Source organism: Lolium rigidum, chromosome 4, assembly GCF_022539505.1.
Source record: "Lolium rigidum isolate FL_2022 chromosome 4, APGP_CSIRO_Lrig_0.1, whole genome shotgun sequence".
Taxonomy (NCBI): domain Eukaryota; kingdom Viridiplantae; phylum Streptophyta; class Magnoliopsida; order Poales; family Poaceae; genus Lolium; species Lolium rigidum.
Genome location: NC_061511.1, coordinates 167,325,341 through 167,335,869, shown reverse-complemented (window position 1 = coordinate 167,335,869; position 10,529 = coordinate 167,325,341). Strand labels below are relative to the sequence as shown.

Genomic DNA, 10,529 nt, shown 5'->3' with positions numbered 1-10,529 from the left:
CTTCAAACATAGGTTTGACCTGATAGGCTTGGATGCAATTATTCTTCTACCAAACAACCAATTGTTGGTTCTTCTCTTCTTCTTTTTTAGAAACTCACATGCCTAACATTAAGCTAAAAAGGTTATTTTGCACAACCACAACTGTAAGCAAAGTGTTTCTTAGAAACTCACTCGTGCAAACAAATGTTTCTTGGAAACCCACTCCTGAACAAAATTAGAGATAAGATAAAGAAAAAAAAAAGGAAAGATAAAGGCCGGGCTAGCTTATAAATGGAGGAGGGAGGGAGACGGTAGCAACTGCCGGCAAGTAGGCAGTGAGGAGAGGACAAACGCAAAGCCACCCACCCACCGTGCCAGAGGAAGGAGAGTCTCCTCTGCTCCTCTCTCCATGCTCCTGCAGTAGCCTCCAAAACATCCAACGTCCAATCCACTTCCAACAAGGTACCGCCACCGGCACCGTGATCCGAAATCCTCCATCAGCGACAGCGACCTCGCAACGACCAGGAGCGGGGAATGGAGGAGGTGGCCGAGAAGAAGGCAGTGGTCTTCAGGCTGTTCGGCGTCGAGGTCCACGGCGAGGCAGCGGCGGCAGAGGAAGAGGATGAAGAGCAGTTCATGGAGCTCAAGAAGAGCACCAGCATGCCTAACCTCACCTCCATCGCCCCGCTGCTGCTGCCCGGTGAGGCCAGCAACGACAAGGGCTACGCCTCCGACGACGAGGGGCACGGGTCCACGCCGCAGCTCAAGCGCCGCCGCCGCAAGGCGCACGAACGGAAGAAAGGTAAGCTGGCCTCTCTATTCAGATCACAAACGCACGGTCTGTTCTCCCTCTCCTGTATAGTACAACTCTACTGTTCTATTCATTCATTCATGTGCCAATCACTGTGATTTACAGATTAATTTAGCCCCTGAAACTTAATTAGTGCAATTATTGAGGTTGTTGGGCATAATCTGATTTCTTAGTTAATTCCGACTTCGTGACTGGAAATTTCTGACCTGGATTCAGCAATCAAGAACCGAGCTAAATCTAGGATAACCTTTTTTGTACCAGCCAAGTGGAGTGGTTGATGAATCTTACGATCCACACGCCTCAATAACATTTAATTAGTCGGTTCATGTCACTTTCTTTTCCTGCTACCATGAATCCTGCAGCAAATGGTTGGCTGAGATTCGATCAATTATGCTCTTCAGGGATTCCATGGACCGAGGAGGAGCACAGGAAGTTCCTGGATGGGCTGAAGCAGCTGGGCAAAGGGGACTGGAGAGGCATCTCCAAGAACTTCGTCACCACCAGGACGGCCACGCAGGTGGCCAGCCACGCCCAGAAGTACTTCCTCCGGCAGACCAACCCCGGCAAGAAGAAGCGCCGGGCCAGCCTCTTCGACGTCGGCATCGTCGCGGGCCACAGCTACGATGATCAGGTGCATATCACTCTGATCCAGTCCAACCAATTCACTCCAATGATCCCAACCATCCATCGGACCTTGCAGCTGATGCACTCTGCTGAATTTAATTTTGGTTTCAGCTGCCAAGTCCTCAGAGTATTGGAACCAAGCCTGCTCCTGCTGAGGAGATACTCCATACCGACCGTGGCGATGTTCATGTATAACTCGTCTACTTTATGTTCGTTTTGTTTCCTGCTACAAGTTCAGCTAGAATTAGCCTGTATCTGAACATTCAATTCTGAACCTCATCTCAGGTACCAAGTTATGCTGGATTCATGAGGGCCAACAACATGCAGGTAAAACTAATCAGCACCTTTACATCTGGTAGCTGCTTCAGATGTAACAACAGGTGCAACCAAAGCCTTATACCCACGTATTGCAGGTTGATCAACTAACTAACCATGTGATGAAACGATCAAAGTTTTCCGCCGGTATGTCGCTCGCCGCCATGGCCGCCTCCGGGCTGGAGCTGGCGATGGCTTCATCCGCCAGCATCCTGGAGCTCAGCATCGCGCCTCCTCATCGCAGCACCATCGGCGGCATCAAGGCGCTGTGATCTGATGATCTCCAGCTGCCGGACATGGCCAACGGCAGGAACCCGTGCCAGCTCCATCAGCTGTTCGGTGTTCTCGTTGTCATGCTAACTTTGTGTCCATCGATGATCGTGCGGTAGCTCTTCAGCTAGTTTATTTATATTGAGTATAAAATACATAAGAATTTGCTTGCGTCTTCGCTCTTCTATAAGTTGGTGAAAAGGATTCAGATATGTAGTAAGCAGCTGTAGTAGAATTTGTTTGTAATGTGCTACTATTCCAAGAAATGAATGAATTTAATTCGGTGCTTGCATGGAGAAATGATCTAAGAAATCGAGATCAAAAGGGTCCCTATCGTGGTGTTCATGGATCACGCAAGTGGGCTGGGGTTAGTTTCTTGTTGCCATCTGAGGAGGCAGCGATGACAGGACGGGCTTCTTGCCTGTGTGGCTCTGAGCTTCCAATGCTTCAATAATTGGACCACTGAGAGTCCATCGCAGCACGACAAATCGTCCGAAACAACATCAATCGTGCGTGTTATGAACATGCCATCCTTCTGGTCTCCTATCATCTGCAATACTAGCATAGGGAGGTGAACAAAAGCAACTAGACAAATTACAACGCATAACTGATATTTTTGTTGTCGTATCATGCTTCCTGTACATGAACTTTGCTAGCTCGATCTGTGTTGAGAATTGAGAAGCGTCAATTCTCATAGAAATCAAGAAGATCGAAAACGGTGAAACGGTGGGTGTGGATTCTGCAGATGAGATATCACATCATGTATACATGCTCTCCTGAAAGCATAGTCTACGCCTACAGCAGGGTCGGAGGGAAACGAAGGATGGGAAATTGGTGTTGTGACCTTATCAAAGATAGGATATGTGGATATCTCGCTAGGGTGACGAGTGGTCCAAATCATTGAGCTCCTTTGTGAAGATGCACACACTCGTGGCTCCCAACTGAGCTCTGTTGTTGTTGCTGTTGCTTAACTTTACATGGCCTTTTCACCGTCGCTGGCGCCGTGGCGCCCCCCACCACCATTGCCGGTGGAAGGTCGTCGACAAGCTCGCAGCGAAAGGTGGGGATGAGAAGTAAACAAATAGCGGCAAGGATCATGAGATAGCAGCCGCCTTTCTCGGGATTGGGAGATGTGATCTTTGACAACTAGAAAAATGATAATGTGGTGTCCTTTCAGCCGAAGATAATGTGAAGTCTCTTTTTTCCCTGGTGTTGCTTTGGAAGGAGCTGACCTTTTGCATCTCGCGGTATCCAATCAGCCCTGGGTATGCCATCGGCCGGTCGAAGTATAAGAGATGCCGGCAAGTTGTTTTGTTAATCTTGTTGGCGAGAGAACACAAGTTCATGCAAAGCACTCGTCCTAATATATGTTGCTTTGGAAGATAATGTAGAGTCTCTTTCTCCCCTAGTGTTGCTTTGGGGAGCTGACCTTTTGTATCTTGCGGTATCCAATCCACCCTGCGTATGCGATCAGGCGTCCAAGTATAAGAGTAACTCTAGGAGATCCCGTAAAAATTGTCAACCCCGTAAATTTCCGGGTGTTTACAGTTTTGGTCAAAAAATATCCCAGATCAGTTTTTTTTTATAGGGCACTGAGAACCTACGCCTGCGACCCGTGTATATGAGGTTTCGGAGGCCAAACCGAGTGAAATCCATAGCCCTTGTAAACTGGTCAAATCTCATCGGAGCAAACGTGTCGCCACAATTCCGCAGCGAATTCGCTGGAATTTGCCCGAAACTCACTGGAATCCATCGAAAATGGCCAAAGCTAGCTGGGCACGACCAGGTCAAGGCAGGTCGGACATGGCCAGGGTGGAGCTCACCGGGGTACGGCCGGCGCGGAGCTTGCCTCAGGGAGGGGGGCGTAAGAAAAAAAAACTTACAGGTGGATCTTTTGGAATATTCTGTTTTACGAGTTAGTATAAGAGATCTAATTAACCGCAGCCTGTGCCAGCGCAGAATTCGCAAGAGCAATTCCAATAGTGTAGCCAGCTGCTGGCTATAAGCCAAGTGCCACATCATCTATAGCTAACTTGGAGCCAACATATACAATAGTGAGCTATAAAAATGTAGTACTTTATTAATGTATGACCCACTTTTCACTCTCACAAAGTGCCTAGGAGCACGTGCTAGAGCAGGCTCTTGCATAAGAGCACCACTCTCCTTCTCTCTCCTCCTCTCTCTCCTCCAACTAAGCAATAATATACTATTTTAATCCTTATAGCGCCTAGGAGCACGTGCTAGAGCAGGCTCTTGCATAAGAGCACCACTCTCCTTCTCTCTCCTCCTCTCTCTCCTCCAACTAAGCAATAATATACTATTTTAATCCTTATAGCCAACTGCCTAGAACTTATTGTACTTGCTCGTACTTGCTCTTATGCTAGTCATAGTGGGGAGTAACTTACACTAGTAACATGACATATGTTACTAGTCTAAGTTACTACCTCCATAGTGGGTAGTAACTTATATGTGGTGTCATGCATTATGTCATTTACTATGGTGTAGACTCAACTTGTCTTGAGATGTGTGATGTTATGGTAACATAGCTAGTTACCATATCACTCTCTTTCTTCATTCATTGTCATGCCATGTCACCAAAATGTCTTGGGTTGTGTGATGTTACTAGCTAAGTTACTCCCACTATGAGCAGTCTTACCGTGGCTTGTACTCTAGTTTTTACAGTCCGCAAAATACCGAATTTGATAGAGTTGCTTTTAAATCATACAAAGCACGCTCGCCTCTGCACAGTCATTTTTCGGAAGGGAGCATTAAAAGCCGTATGGACAAAAACATCAATTTAACAAGAGGTGAACTTTTTAAGTAGTTTGAGGGATAGAAGCATGGAGCGATTCAGTTGGGTGAACTCTTTGCACGTTTAGTTCACCAGAAATGCAGAACTTCATACTGGATCTGATCCAGATTTCCAAGTCAAACCAAATATGATCGCATCTTTTCCATTTCAAATGCAGGACAGAATCAGCAAACAGGGAGAAAACTTGAAGACATTGCGAACACGATGTAAGAAAGTAGTAGTACATATATATACAGATTTCGCCAGTAAGGTTAGCAATTTGAGGCGGTTTCCATTTACCTTTGTACACGTAGCAGTCAACTTATTACAACACATATATACAGACTCGAGCAACTGCACTCCTTGGTTGCTGCAGACTGGAGTAGAGGCTTCACACTGCATCTCCTTCTCTTTCATATGTACGGGTGCAAGACAAAAAGACACCAGGTCGCTCAGGACGATTCATGGATTAACCACCACACCTTGAAGTAGACAGGGGTGACCATTGGCAGGCTGCTCCGCCTCAAGAGAGCAGCTCTCACTCCCCATGCTCTCGGCAAGTGCCTCCTTGTCCTTCTGGGCACGGCACTGCAACCACAGGTATGAAAACCCTGCAAATGCTGCCTGGCTGGCAAACTGCACGCGGTATACTAAGCTTATTTCCCACAAGTCACTGCCCATGTTAACTGCCAAGGTATCCGCATTGTACCCTTCTAGGTCTGATTCTGAGACCATCACAAATGTCTTCTCATCAAAAGTGATGAGGTTGCCAGTGGCAAGGAACACTGGAGACGGGGACTTGATGATTGGTTTGTCCAGGCAACTGGGCTTAACAGTTTTCTTCACTCTTAGCTGGTAGAATTCCTGGACAGCCTACAAGATGATACAACTAATTTAGCTTTTGTTGATTGTAAGAGCTTACCCGTAAAAACACATTGCAATCTTTAATGTCACACACTAAACATAATTTCATCAGTGCATAAACATTCGATGCAGGGCATAAATTCTTTAGTATAAAATAGGGAGATAATGATGGAATCACTACAACCTCCATTTAAAAAAAAAACACGTAAAATCTTTACCCTGGTTATCCACCAAGTAGAAGATAAAATAAGACTCCACCAGCGATTTGGTCAGATTAGCTAATTCGATATTTCCTGTAGGGCCATGTGCTTTTGCCCGTGGAGCAACTTCTTTTCTTATATCTACAGTATACACAGTTGGGGTTTTCCCTCTCATTTTTATTTTACATAAAAAAGTCATGGTGCATGCCAAAGAGTAGGGGTATGTTTGGATGGTGGCCAAATCTCACCCTACTAATTATTTTGGTCATGACCAAAATTTTGGTTATTGGTTGGAGATGCCGATATTTTGGCATGTGGATGTTTGCTGGCAACTTTAGTTCATTTTTTTTTGTCAATGTTGGCTAACTCATGGGCAAGGAAAAGCTCAGCCAATAGTTTGACTAGCCAAATATTTGGTAGGGCAGACACTTGTGCCAAAACCAAAGACACCCTAGGGTCAGTTTGACTAGCCAGATATTTGGTAGGGCAGACACTTGTGCCAAAACCAAAGACACCCTAGGTCTGTCCAAAGTACCCTAGGTCCATTGTTTCATACTTCCTCTGATCAGAATATATTGACACGCGTAGTGCACAGAAGTAGTTTATTTATGTGCATACTTCACGTCGATTAAAGATGATCAGAGGGAGTATATCACAACTAGGGCATATTTCATCGGTCCGGCTTCGGAATCCTGAGGAAAATGTTGTTATTGTGTGCTCTGAGATCATATGACAGTTTTGCAACTTACTTTCCATTGTGCTGAAGCCAATAAAACCCTTGGCCTGCATGACCGTACATGTTCAAAAGCTCCAGCAGGTGTCATTTGCTTGTACTGAACCTACAAGAACAAAGTAAATAGCCATCACTTTAAACTTATTCAGATTGTTCAAGTGAACATATAGTAGGATCAATAGTCTAACATACCAAGTAGCAAAGCACAACTGTGGTGCTACGTCCCCGTCCAGCTTTGCAGTGAACATAGGTCAGTTTACCACATGAAGCATTTCCTTCAAAAAAATGAAAGCAAGACATAAATCCATGTGCCAAATCACCATCGTTGGCAGGAAAGTAACAGCAGAAAAAAGGAAAGAGGTTGTATGGACGTAATGTTGAAGCTCTTCACAAGCCAAGCCTGCTGAACATGGACAATTCAAGAAACTACTTAACAAGTATATTTGTTCATGCCATATTTAGCCATGCATTTTCAGACAGGCATGCAACAGTACGCAAAAGCCTACAACAACAGCTAGGCACTAATTGAGAAACATGGTGCAAGTCAGTTTATTTATTTGAAACAACAAAGCGAAATGAAGCATAAGGTATCACAGCAAAAGTTACAGAGTCGGCTAGCACAAGGAAAATCTCAATCGAATAATACACTAGAACTTCATATTGTTTTCTTACAGGATATACTTTGAGTAAGTACTTACGGTGGATGAAGTCAACAGCCTTGCATAGGTTGTCTAATGAAGGCGCATAAAGGTAGTCACGAGTTGGTAGCACCAGGTTTTCAATCCCATGAGCCTAAGTCAAGAAGATCATTAACTTGTGGTACTGGCAGTTCCATATAGCAAAGATAATGATTGCGAAAAGGGTCACTGCTACTTGATTTAAACACTGCAACTCAGCAAGAAACAGAGATAACATAACATAAATCATAAATCCTTCTTAATTTAGTAGTTTCTCTAACCTAAATACAAACAGTACCATCCATCAGGAGCGTATCAGCTCACCAATATCAAATAAGCAACTATGTTGCACTGACACTCTTGCTACCATAACAGCAGTACATCGTTCAGCATGCATAACAAAGTCAACCCTAAGATGATCTCTTCAAGAGACCGCAGCAACCGGCATAGCACAATAAACATCAGCAAAAGGAACCAATTGAAGTACTGCTAAAATTCTGGATCTGATTGGTGGACACCAAGAACAACAACAATGGCGTAGTGTGAGAGTGAGATAAATTAAAAAGAGCAATTGCAGCCAAATGAAGCGATGGGGCAATAACTGCTGAGAGCCTAGGAGAGGACACAAGGACTAGGCCAGGGTCATGGTGCCCAAGGGCCTATGCCTATGGATACCAAGATGTCAAACAACAGCCTTCAGTACTTGTTGTGCAGCAATCACGCTAATGTGTTACAGGACTGATCCTTCAAACTCTAACCAGATAAACAGCAGATGCCTGGTTTCACTATTTCAAACAATCTAGTTTAGACCTACACAATCTCATCAGACCATCCACCCACTAATATGCTAGTGCCGCACATGCTATAACGAATTCGCAAACAAAGCTGCAAGATACAATACACATGAGTACTTGAGCAGTCAAATACTAAATGATTTGGCAATTATTACCTCATACAATGGCTTGGGAACGAGCCTCTCATACGACTCGTTTAGCGTGACGACACCGCAAACTCCAAGCTTCTGTAGCCGCGAAACATCGCTCGGGAATGGAACCGCGCCAAGCAGCACATGCTGATCCAACAAGAAATTGCGAACAGTTAGAACATAGAAATCTGTGATTCCAAGCCAATTAAAACAAACTCTGAAGCAAAAGTAGCTAAAATTACAATAAGACAAGGCCACCAAAATCACAATAAACAACCAAAAAAAAAATTAGAACCACCAGGGACAAACACAGGTGCGTGCAGTCAGACATACAAAACCTAGACTGGAATCACATAGCTTCAGGTTTGACGAATTTGGCGTTGGTGCCTCACTATCGATGGGCAAAACACACTAGACATCAAGCCTAGGGTATGATCCTAGTGGGCTGGGGGTAAAACCACCACACCAACCACCCAAGCTGCACTGGGTTCTCGATCATAATTAAAACATATAGGCTCAGACGTATCAGCAGCTAAACGAATGGATTACACGCTAATCTAAGGTTGAGAGACCTGGCCCTGAAGAACACAAAAAGGGACGGTAGCCGGTGCTCGAAGCTACATTACAGAGCAAATCCCCTAGCGACACACCATGAACGCAAAAGGAGAACAATCAACACAACATATGTATATCTATATGAGGAAATCTGATCAAAGGAACGGGTAATCAGGAGAGGAAGAAGAGTCGCCCACCTCGTCGACCTGATCCCACCAGTGGAAGTGAGGCTCGAACTGGTTCCTGACGACGTTGTACGCCAGCGTGGGGTAGAAGAGCATCCTTGCGCCGACGCCCACCGCCGCGCGCTTGGCGTCGAAAGCCGCGCGCACGATCGCCCTCGCCCCGCCTTCTTCTCCCTGCACCTCATCGGCGGCATCCTCGGCACGCAGCTTCAGCTCCCAGCCATCCTCCCGGCGCAGCTGCAGCTCCCCACCACCTCCACCACCACCATCCCCACCGCCGCCGCCGGAACCGCCGTGAAACTCCTCGATTCGCATCTCCGGACTCGATCCGCTCCGATCCGATCGGGAAAAATCGGCTCAACAAGAGGAAAAAATCCCCACCAGGAATCTACCAAGGGGGAAAGCGAAGGCAGGGCCGGCACGAATCGATCGATCGGGGCGGTGGCGGTGGAATCGAATTGGGTCGGCGATCCCGCAAGCTGGAGAGAGATCGAAACCTATCGTCGCTCGTCCCCCGCTTTTCCTGGTGCTCACGCCTCCTCTCCCCCACCTCCCCGAGACTCCCAACTGCCCAGCCCCCAGCAGCACGCACGCTGCCCCCTTATGACCCCGCGCTCTCGCCGACACGCGGGCCCGGGTGGAGGTTGCGTGGACGCGGACGCGTGGGCGTATCCTTTCGCGTGGCCGACGGCGTGGGACTGGGTTGGGCTGTGTTGGAGATCGGGACGGGGCGTGGGTACCGAGGCGGATCACGTGGTGTCGAGTTGGCTTGGCTCCTGCCCCGTGGACGGATCGGCCGGTGCTCGTGGAGTTTGGACGGGATCGGATTGACGGTCGGGGTTTGGTCCTTGACGGGCCGATTATCCCGCAAAGTGGTTGGTTCCATGCTTGTGTACAAGTCAACCGGTTGCTTCGTCTTGGTCCATTGCTCTTGCTCCTCCCCGTTTGTTTACCTTGAGGTTGTACGAATGCCATAGTAAGTTGCATGCACATGACCTACCGTAATGGTAACAACGTGGCTCACTAATTACTTCATCGCACGGGGAAGGTAGCACCAGTTTTGCTTAAAGTTACACAGAGAATTAACATAGTTCTCACTTGACCTAATCGAATCGCTGTTGCAATTTATATTGTAACTCATGGATAGCACAAATCACAAAAGAAAATATTGTGGTATGAGGCTCTGGAGAAATCTCACTTGCAACCAAACCTCCAACCAAAACCTTTATGTACACTTTGTGTGATCCGTGAGCTATATGAATTCTAAAATCTGAAACTTTATAACAAATAATAAAAGGTTGTGTGCATCTATCAATTGAAGCAGAGCGCGAAGGTATGCTCTCATTTTGAAAAGAAAAAAAATCAAACCTGCAACTCGCCGTGTACGAATCATAAAGCAAATAAGACGGTGTTGGACTTGATTGGCCAATAAGCAAATATTTGTCTGCCAATCAAACGATGGACATTGTAAGGGCATGACTTAATAGGTTTATAGTTAGGGTAACTGGTCTTCAGATTTTGGTTTAACTTTGAACTTCAGAATTATGAGCCTTTGGGCTCAAAAGCAACTAGCTTAACTCTAAGATACTTACATAGTGGA

The 10,529-nt window shown here is 46.2% G+C and overlaps 2 protein-coding genes across 2 annotated transcripts; one reads left to right on the top strand and one right to left on the bottom strand.

Annotated features, from left to right (window-relative positions):
• The first annotated feature begins 313 nt into the window (after window positions 1-313).
• LOC124706257 (transcription factor MYBS2-like) lies at window positions 314-2,291 on the top strand. The gene is made up of 5 exons (XM_047237910.1): window positions 314-781; window positions 1,192-1,421; window positions 1,526-1,603; window positions 1,700-1,741; window positions 1,828-2,291. Exons 1-5 carry the CDS (start codon window positions 514-516, stop codon window positions 1,999-2,001), a joined length of 792 nt encoding a protein of 263 aa, XP_047093866.1. The 5' UTR covers window positions 314-513; the 3' UTR covers window positions 2,002-2,291.
• A 2,727-nt stretch (window positions 2,292-5,018) lies between these two features.
• Window positions 5,019-9,470, bottom strand: LOC124706256 (phosphatidylglycerophosphate phosphatase PTPMT1-like). Its single transcript, XM_047237909.1, has 6 exons — window positions 8,942-9,470; window positions 8,214-8,336; window positions 7,286-7,379; window positions 6,780-6,862; window positions 6,604-6,693; window positions 5,019-5,663 (listed from the first exon to the last, which is right to left on the bottom strand). The coding sequence occupies exons 1-6, from the start codon at window positions 9,242-9,244 to the stop codon at window positions 5,253-5,255; spliced, it is 1,104 nt and encodes a 367-aa protein (XP_047093865.1). The 5' UTR covers window positions 9,245-9,470; the 3' UTR covers window positions 5,019-5,252.
• Between the last annotated feature and the right edge of the window lie 1,059 nt (window positions 9,471-10,529).